This window comes from Hirundo rustica, unplaced genomic scaffold (assembly GCF_015227805.2).
Source record: "Hirundo rustica isolate bHirRus1 unplaced genomic scaffold, bHirRus1.pri.v3 unplaced_BUSCO_349414at7742, whole genome shotgun sequence".
Lineage (NCBI taxonomy): Eukaryota > Metazoa > Chordata > Aves > Passeriformes > Hirundinidae > Hirundo > Hirundo rustica.
The window spans coordinates 4,460-14,307 of record NW_026690726.1 but is presented as its reverse complement, the minus strand read 5'-3'; the positions used below and the strand labels follow the sequence as shown (position 1 = coordinate 14,307).

At 55.3% G+C, this 9,848-nt stretch overlaps 1 protein-coding gene across 2 annotated transcripts; it reads left to right on the top strand.

Annotated features, from left to right (window-relative positions):
* The first annotated feature begins 1,084 nt into the window (after nt 1–1,084).
* On the top strand, nt 1,085–9,348 carry TMEM127 (transmembrane protein 127). 2 transcript variants are annotated; one of them, XM_040054410.2, is made up of 3 exons: nt 1,085–1,213; nt 5,101–5,265; nt 8,922–9,348. In XM_040054410.2, exons 2-3 carry the CDS (start codon nt 5,109–5,111, stop codon nt 9,230–9,232), a joined length of 468 nt encoding a protein of 155 aa, XP_039910344.1. In that variant the 5' UTR covers nt 1,085–1,213; nt 5,101–5,108; the 3' UTR covers nt 9,233–9,348. The 2 variants fall into 2 exon arrangements, with proteins under 2 accessions (XP_039910344.1, XP_058275138.1); XM_058419155.1 differs by lacking the exon at nt 1,085–1,213 and adding an exon at nt 3,765–3,844.
* The last annotated feature ends 500 nt before the right edge of the window (nt 9,349–9,848 follow it).

Here is a 9,848-nt window from a genome sequence, read left to right as displayed (position 1 = left end):
CCGGGGCTGACACCGGAACCGGAACCGGGACCGACCGGAAGCACAACATAGACAGACCGGAAGCGGCCGTTCCCGGAAGCGGAAGTGCGGCGGGGCGGGGCGGGGCGCTGAGCAGGGCCCGGAGCCGCGGGCGGGGCCCGGGCCGGGTTCGGGGGCGCTGCGGGAAACCGGGACCGGCAGCCGCTGTGCCGGGGCCGCTGTCGGGGGACCCGGGCCGGTGTCGGGGGGTGCGGTGAGACCGAGGCCGGTGTCGGAAGCCGCTGCCGGTGATCCCGGGGCGGGTTGTCGGGGATCCCCGGGCCGGTACCGCCGGCCCGGGGGGGTGTCGGGGGTCCAGTACCGGTTATCCCGGAGCGGGTGTCGGGGGGTCCGGTACCGGTTATCCCGGAGCGGGTGTCGCTGACCCGCTGCCGGTTTTCCCCAGAGCCGGTACCGGTGACCCGGGGGGGGTGTCACCGCCCGGTACCGGCTGCCTGTGTCCCGCGTCCCCGCCGCTCGGGTCCCGGGTGCGGTTCCCGTTCCCTCTCCCGTTCCGTCGCGTGTCCGGGTTCGGGTCGCGGTGCGTGTCCCGTGTCCCCTTCCCCGTTTCCGGTTCCCTCCCCTTTCCCGGTGCGGTTCCCATTCCCGTTCCCTTCCCAGTCCGGGTTCCGGTTCCCTCTCCCCTCTCCTGTTCCCATAACCGTTCCCGTTCTCCTCTCCCGTTCCCGTTCCCCTCTCCGGTGTCCCGGCCATCCCCTCTCTCTCCCGTTCCCCTCTCCTGTTCCCATAACCGTTCCCTCTCCTGTTCCGTTCCGCATTCCCATCCCCTCTCCGGTTCCCGTTCCCCTCTCCGGTTCCCGTTCCCCTCTCCGGTGTCCCGGTCCCGTCTCCGGTTCCGTTCCCCTCTCCAGTTCCCGGTCCCGTCTCCCCGGTGTCCCGTTCCCGGTGTCCCCTCCCTCCGGTTGTCCCGGTGTCCCGGTGTCCCCTCTCCCCGGTGTCCCGGTGTCCCGGTGTTCCCGGGGCCATGTACGCGGCGGGCGGCGCGCGGCGGGCGGCGGTGCCCAAGCAGGCGGAGCGGAGCCTGGCCTCGGCGCTGCCCGGGGCGCTGGCGGTGACGGCGCTGTGCACGGCGCTGGCCGAGCCCGCCTGGCTGCGGCTGCACGGCGGCACCTGCGGCCGCCAGGAGCTGGGCGTGGCCGACGTGCTGGGCTTCGTCAGCCCGAGCTGCTGCGAGGTGAGCGGGGGACGCGGGGGGGCACGGGGGGGTCCGGCGGCTGGCTGTCCGTCCGGCTGTCTGTCTGTCCGTCCGTCTGTCCATCTGTCTGTCTGTCTGTCCGGCGGCTGCTGTGCGGCTGGCTGTCTGTCCGTCTGTCCTCCTGTCTGTCTGTCCGTCTGTCTGTCTGTCCGTCCGGCTGCTGTCTGTCCTCCTGTCTGTCCGTCTGTCCTCCTGTCTGTCCGTCTGTCCGTCTGTCCTCCTGTCTGTCCGTCTGTCCTCCTGTCTGTCCGTCTGTCCTCCTGTCTGTCTGTGCGGCTGGCTGCTGTGTGGCTGTCTGTCCATCTGGCCTCCTGTCTGTCTGTCTGTCCGGCTGGCTGTCTGTCCGTCTGTCCTCCTGTCTGTCTGTCCGTCTGTCTGTCTGTCCGTCCGGCTGCTGTCCGTCTGGCTGTCCTCCTGTCTGTCTGTCTGTCCTCCTGTCCTCCTGTCTGTCCGTCTGTCCTCCTGTCTGTCCGTCTGTCCGTCCGGCTGCTGTCTGTCCGTCTGTCCTCCTGTCTGTCCGTCTGTCCTCCTGTCTGTCTGTGCGGCGGCTGCTGTGCGGCTGTCCGTCTGTCCGTCTGTCCTCCTGTCTGTCTGTCTGTCCGGCTGGCTGCTGTGCGGCTGTCTGTCCGTCTGTCCTCCTGTCCGTCTGTCTGTGCGGCTGTCTGTCCGTCTGTCCTCCTGTCTGTCTGGCTGTGCGGCTGTCCGTCCGTCTGTCCCGCTGTCTGTCTGTCCCGCTGTGCTCCTGCCCCTACTGTCCTTCCATTCTTCTCTCCCGCTGTCTGTCTGTCCTGCTGTGCTGCTGTCCATCTGTCCTTCCATCCTTCTGTCCTGCTGTCTGTCTGTCCCGCTCTGTTCCTGTCCTCCCATCATTCCGTCCGTCCGTCCGTGCTGATGTCCCTCTGCCTTTCCATCATTCTGTCCGTCTGTCCGTCTGTGCTCCTGTCCCTCTGTCCCCACTGAACCTTCCTGGGGCTGCTGCGCTGTCCGTCTGTCCTGCTGTTGCTCCACTCTGTGTGTCCCTGCTGTCCGTCTGTCCTGCTGTGCTCCACTCCGTCTGTCCCCGCTGTCCGTCTGTCCCTGCTGTGCTCCACTCCGTCTGTCCCCGCTGTCCGTCTGTCCTGCTGTGCTCCACTCTGTGTGTCCCTGCTGTCCGTCTGTCCTGCTGTGCTCCACTCCGTCTGTCCCCGCTGTCCGTCTGTCCCTGCTGTGCTCCACTCCGTCTGTCCCCGCTGTCCGTCTGTCCTGCTGTGCTCCACTCTGTGTGTCCCTGCTGTCCGTCTGTCCCTGCTGTCCGTCTGTCTGTCTGTGCTGCTGTGTTTCCTGTCCTTCCATCATTCCATCCGTCTGTCCCTGCTGGACCTTCCTGGGGCTGCTCTGCTGTCTTCTGTCCGTCTGTCTGTCTGTGCTCCTGTCTCTCTGTCCCCACCTGGGGCTGCTGCGCTGTGCTGCTGTGCTCCTGTCCGTCTGTCCTTCCATCATTCCGTCCTGCTGTCCGTCTGTCCCTGCTGTCCGTCTGTCTGTCCATGCTGCTGTGTTCCTGTGCTCCTGTCCCTCTGTCCTTCCATCATTCCATCCTGCTGTCCGTCTGTCCCTGCTGGACCTTCCTGGGGCTGCTCTGCTGTCCTTCTGTCCTTCCATCATTCTGTCCTTCCGTCCCTGCTGTGCTCCTGTCCCTCTGTCCTTCTGCCCCGCTGTCCGTCTGTCTGTCCCTCTGTCCTTCTGCCCTGCTGTCCCCTCTGTCCGTCTGTCCTGCTGTCCCCTCCATCCCTGCTGTGTCTGTCTGTCCTTCTGCCCTGCTGTCCGTGTGTCCGTCTGTCCCTGCTGTCCTGCTGTCCGTCTGTCCGTCTGTCCCCTCCATCCCTGCTGTGTCTGTCTGTCCTTCTGTCCCTTCTGTGCTTTCCTGTCCCCTTCCAGCGCCTTTTCTGCTCCTCTGTCCCTCTGTCCGTCCCCTGTCCCTCTGTCCATCGTCTCTGTCCCCTGTCCCCTCTGTCCCTCTGTCTGTCCCTCTGTCCCTCTGTCTGTCCCTCTGTCCCTCTGTCTGTCCCCTCTGTCCCCTCTGTCCCTCTGTCTGTCCCTCTGTCTGTCCCTGTGTCCCCTGTCCCTGTGTCCCTCTGTCTGTCCCCTGTCCCTGTGTCCCTCTGTCCCTGTGTCCCTCTGTCTGTCCCCTCTGTCTGTCCCTGTGTCCCTCTGTCCCCTGTCCCTCTGTCTGTCCCCTGTCCCTCTGTCCCCCTGTCCCCCTGTCCCCGTGTCCCTCTTTCTGTCCCCTGTCCCTCTGTCCCTTTGTCCCTCTGTCCGTCCCTGTGTCCCTCTGTCCCTCTGTCCCCCTGTCCCCCTGTCCCTGTGTCTGTCCCTCTGTCCCCTGTCCCCATTCCCAGGGATTTTCCCCGTTTCTCTGCGCCATTTTCCAGCTCTGCTCCCCCCCTTCAGGCTCAGGAACTCATCCCTCATTAACGAATTACCCCTAATTAGTGCCTTAGTGCTAATTAGAGGGGCTGGCTCAAAGGGAGCACAGGAACTCATCCCTCATTAACGAATTACCCCTAATTAGTGCCTCGGTGCTAATTAGAGGGGCTGGCTCAAACGGGTGTTGGCGTTTGAAGGAATGTTTGGGTTTGTTCCCCCCCCCCAAAATTCCATTTTTCCCCCCAAAAATCTCTCCAAAAATTCCACTTTCCCTGCAAAATTCCACAAAATCCCACTTTCCCCCCCCCCCCCAAAAAATCCCAAAATTCTATTTTTTCACCCTCAAAAGTTCCATTTTTCCCCCAAAATCCCATTTTTTTGGACTGAAAAAAATCCATTTTTTGGCTGAAAAGTCTCATTTTTGGGCTGGAAAAAATCCCCTTTTTTTTGGCTGAAAAATCCCATTTTCTGGCCAAAAGAATCCCACTTTTTCTGGAAAAAGCCCATTTTCTGGCCGAAAAATCCCATTTTTTGCTGGAGAAATCCCATTTTTCGACCAAAAAATCCCATTTTCTGGCTGAAAAATCCCATTTTTTTCCCGTTTTTCCCCATTTTCCCCTGTCTGATCCCGTTTTTATCCCGATTTTTCCTGTTTTTTCCCATTTTTTTCCCTGTCTGATCTGTTTTTATCCCTTTTTTCCCCTTTTTTCCCCATTTTTTCCCCGTCTGATCCCGTTTTTATCCCGTTTTTTTCCCGTTTTTTCCCATTTTTTCCCCCGTCTGATCCCGTTTTTATCCCGTTTTTTCCCTGTCTGATGCCGTTTTTATCCCGTTTTTATCCCGTTTTTTCCCATTTTTTCCCCGTCTGATCCCGTTTTTTCCCATTTTTTCCCCTTTTTTTCCCATTTTTTCTCCGTCTGATCCCGTTTTTATCCCGTTTTTTCCCATTTTTTCCCCGTCTGATCCCGTTTTATATCCCTTTTTATCCCCGTTTTTTTCCCCTTTTTTTTCCCCGTCTAATCCTGTTTTTTCCCATTTTTTTCCCATTTTTCCCCATCTGATCCCGTTTTTATCCCGTTTTTTCCCATTTTTTTCCCCTTTTTTTCCTGTTTTTTCCCCGTCTGATGCCGTTTTTATCCCCTTTTTTTCCCTGTCTGATCCTATTTTTTCCCATTTTTTCCCCATCTGATCCCGTTTTTATCCCGTTTTTTCCCATTTTTTCCCCTTTTTTTTCCTGTTTTTTCCCCGTCTGATGCCGTTTTTATCCCCTTTTTTTCCCTGTCTGATCCTATTTTTTCCCATTTTTTCCCCGTCTGATCCCGTTTTTTTCCCATTTTTTCCCCGTCTGATCCCGTTTTTTTTTCCCATTTTTTCTCCGTCTGATCCCGTTTTTTTCCCGTTTTTTTCCCGTTTTTTACCCCGTCTGATCCCGTTTTTTCCCCGTTTTTCCCGGTTTCTCCCAGATTTCTGCATGAACCCGCAGACGGTGCTGCTGCTCCGCGTCATCGCCGCCTTCTGCTTCCTGGGCATCGTCTGCAGCCTCGGCGCCTTCCTGCTCGACGTCTTCGGGCCCAAGCACCCGGCGCTGAAAATCACCCGGCGCTACGCCTTCGCGCACATCCTCACAGGTTGGGGGCGGCCCGGGGAGCCCCGGAACCGAAATATATCACGGGGAGTCGTGAAATTATCACAAAATATATCACGGGGGAGTCGTGAAAATATCACAGAAATATCACAGGGGAGTCGTGAAAATATCACAAAATATATCACGGGGGAGTCGTGAAAATATCACAGAAATATCACAGGGGAGTCGTGAAAATATCATAAAATATATCACAGGGGAGTCGTGAAAATATCACAAAATATATCACGGGGGAGTCGTGAAAATATCACAGAAATATCACGGGGGAGTCGTGAAAATATCACAAAATATATCACAGGGAGTCGTGAAAATATCATAAAAATATCACGGGGAGTCGTGAAAATATCACAAAATATATCACGGGGGCGTGAAAATATCATAAAAATATCACAGGGGAGTCGTGAAAATATCACAGAAATATCACAGGGGAGTCGTGAAAATATCACAGAAATATCACGGGGGAATCGTGAAAATATCACAGAAATATCACGGGGGAATCGTGAAAATATCACAGAAATATCACGGGGGAGTCGTGAAAATATCACAAAATATCACAGGGGAGTCATGAAAATATCATAAAAATATCACAGGGGAGTCGTGAAAATATCACAGAAATATCCCAGGGGAATCATGAAAATATTACAGGGGAGTCCCAAAAAATCCCCCCAAAATGTTTACAGGGGAGTCATGAAAATATCACAAAAAAATCCCAGGGGAATCACAAAAAATATCCCAAAAATATCCCAGGGGAATCACAAAAATATCCCAGGGGAATCATGAAAATGTCACAGGGGAATTCCCAAAAAATCCCCCCAAAATATCCCAGGGGAATCACAAAAAAATCCCAGGGGAATCACAAAAAATATCCCAAAATATCCCAGGGGAATCACAAAAATATCACAGGGGAATCATGAAAATGTCACAGGGGAGTCCCAAAAAATCCCCCAAAATATCCCAGGGGAATCACAGAAATATCCCAGGGAAATCACAGAAATATCCCAGGGGAATCACTGAAAATATCCCAGGGGAATCCCCCAAAATAGCAGAGAAATCCCAGAGAAATCCTCAAAATATCCCAGGGGAATCCCAAAATATCCCAGGGGAATCACAGAAATATCCCAGGGGAATTCCCAAAAAATATCCCAAAAATATCCCAGGGGAATCACTGAAAATATCCCAGGGGAATCACAAAAATATCCCCCAAAGTATCCCAGGGGAATCCCCCAAAATATCCCAGGCGAATCCCAAAGAAATCTCCAAAAATCCAAAAGGAATCCCACAGGAATCCCTAAAAAAATCCCAGGGGAATTCCCAAAATCCCAGGGGAATTCCCCATTTTCTCCCCCATTTTCTCCCCATTTTCTCCCCATTTTCTCCCCATTTTTCTCCCCATTTTCTCCCCATTTTCTCCCCATTTTCTCCCCAGGGGGCTCCCCATTTTTTCCCCAAGGGCCCCCAGTTTCTCCCCAGTTTTCCCCCCATTTTTCCCCATGTTTTTCCCCATTTTTTCCCCATTTTCTCCCAAGCCAACCCATTTTTTCCCATTTGTCCCCCATTTTCTCCCAATCGAACCCATTTTTTCCCCATTTTTCCCCCATTTTCCCCCCAATCGAACCCATTTTCCCCCATTTTCTCTCAATCTAACCCATTTTTTCCCCACTTTTTCCCCCGTTTCCCCCGCAGTGCTGCAGTGCGCCGCGGTGATCGGCTTCTGCTACTGGGGATCAGAGACCCCAGACCCCAAACCCAAACCAACCCATTTTTTCTCCATTTTTCCCCATTTTCTCCCCAATCTAACCCATTTTTCCCCATTTTTTCCCCATTTTCTCTCAATCTAACCCATTTTCCCCCCATTTTCCCCCCCCAATCTAACGCATTTTTTCCCATTTTCCCCCGTTTCCCCGCAGTGCTGCAGTGCGCCGCGGTGATCGGCTTCTGCTACTGGGCCTCGGAGCTGCTCCTGGAGACCCCAGACCCCAAACCCAAAATAACTCATTTTTTCCCCATTTTTTCCCCATTTTCTATCAATCTAACCCATTTTTTCCCCATTTTTTCCCCATTTTCTCCCAATCTAACCCATTTCCCTCCATTTTCTCTCAATCCAACCCATTTTTTCCCCATTTTCTCCCTTTCCCGCAGTGCTGCAGTGCGCCACGGTGATCGGCTTCTGCTACTGGGGATCAGAGACCCAGACCCCAAACCCAAACCAACCCATTTTCTCTCAATCTAACCCATTTTTTCTCCATTTTCTCTCAATCTAACCCATTTTTTCCCCATTTTCTCTCAATCTAACCCATTTTTTCCCCATTTTCCCCCAATCTAACCCATTTTTTCCCCATTTTTCCCCATTTTTTCCCCATTTTCCCCCAATCTAACCCATTTTTTCCCCATTTCCCCCCAATCTAACCCATTTTCTCCCTCTCCCCGCAGTGCTGCAGTGCGCCACGGTGATCGGTTTCTGCTACTGGGGATCAGAGACCCCAGACCCCAAACCCAAACCAACCCATTTTTTCCCCATTTATTCCCCATTTTCCCCCAATCTAACCCATTTTCTCCCTTTCCCGCAGTGCTGCAGTGCGCCGCGGGTGATCGGCTTCTGCTACTGGGCCTCGGAGCTGCTCCTGGGGACCCCAGACCCCAAACCCAAAATAACCCATTTTTTCTCAATTTAACCCATTTTTTCCCCATTTTTTCTCAATCTAACCTGTTTTTTCCCGTTTCCCTGCAGTGCTGCAGTGCGCCACGGTGATCGGCTTCTGCTACTGGGCCTCGGAGCTGCTCCTGGGGACCCCAGGAGCAAAACCCAAATACCCCAAACCCAAAATAACCCATTTTTCCCCCATTTTTTCCCCATTTTCCCCCAATCTAACCCATTTTTTCCCCATTTTTTCTCAATCTAACCCATTTTTTCCCCATTTTCTCCCAATCTAACCCATTTTTTCTCAATTTAACCCATTTTTTCCCATTTTCCCCCAATCTAACCCACTTTTTTCTCCCTTTCCCCCAGTGCTGCAGTGCGCCGCAGTGATCAGCTTCTGCTACTGGGGATCAGAGAACCCAGACCCCAAACCCAATCTAACCCATTTTTCCCCATTTTTTCTCAATCTAACCCAATTTTTTCCCCATTTTCTCCCAATCCCACCAAATTTTTTCCCATCTTCTCTCAATCTAACCCATTTTTTTCCCCATTTTCTCCCCAATCTAACCCCTTTCCCCCCATTTCTCCCAATCTAACCCATTTTTTCCCCCATTTTTTCTCAATCTAACCTATTTTTTTCCCATTTTCTCCCAATCTAACCCGTTTTTTCCCCGTTTACCCGCAGTGCTGCAGTGCGCTGCGGTGATCGGCTTCTGCTACTGGGGATCAGAGACCCCAGACCCCAAACCCAAACCAACCCCATTTTTTCTCAATCTAACCATTTTTTCCCCATTTCCCCCAATCTAACCCACTTTTTCTCCCTTTCCCCGCAGTGCTGCAGTGCGCCGCGGTGATCGGCTTTCTGCTACTGGGCCTCGGAGCTGCTCCTGGGGACCCCAGACCCCAAACCCAATCTAACCCATTTTCTCCCAATCTAACCCATTTTTTCCCCATTTTTCCCCATTTTTTTCTCAATCTAACCCATTTTTCTCCCTCTCCCGCAGTGCTGCAGTGCGCCACGGTGATCGGCTTCTGCTACTGGGCCTCGGAGCTGCTCCTGGCGCAGCAGCAGCAGCACAAGAAGTACCACGGCTCGCAGGTGTTCGTCACCTTCGCCGTCAGCTTCTACCTGGTGGCGGGCGCGGGCGGCGCCTCCATCCTGGCCACGGCGGCCAACCTGCTGCGGCACTACCCCAGCGAGGAGGAGGAGCAGGCGCTGGAGCTGCTCTCGGAGATGGAGGAGGCCGAAGGCTCCTACGGGCCCGACTACGAGGCGGCGCAGCAGTTCCAGCCGCCGCCCGCCTACACGCCCTGAGCGGGACGGGGACGGCGACGGGGGACGGGGTGGAGTGATGGACAAACCGGGAACGGCGCCAGGGGGGCAGCGGGAACATCACCGGAACGGCGCCGGGGGGACGGAGCAATGGACAAACCGGGAATGGGCGCCGGGGGGACGACGGGGACGACGCCGGGAATGGCGCCGGGGGGACGGAGCGATGGACACACCGGGAACGGCACCGGGGGGACGACAGGAACGACGCCGGGAACGATGCCAAGGGGACGCCGAGAACGGCGCCGGGGTACACCAGGAACAGAGCTGGGGGGACACCGGGAATGGTGCCAGGGGGACACCGGGGGGGACAACGGGAATGGCGCCGGGAACGGCACTGGGGGGACACTGGGAACGGCACCATGGGGACGCCGGGAATGGGACCGGGGGGACACCAGGAATGGTGCCAAGGGGACACCGGGGACGATGCTGGGGGGACACCTGGAACGATGCCAGGGGACACCGGGAACAGAGCTGGGGGGACACCGGGAACGGTGCCAAGGGGACACCGGGAATGGTGCCAGGGGGACACCGGGAATGGTGCCAGGGGGACACCGGGAACGGCGCCGGGGGGACGGAGCGATGGACGCACCCGGAATGG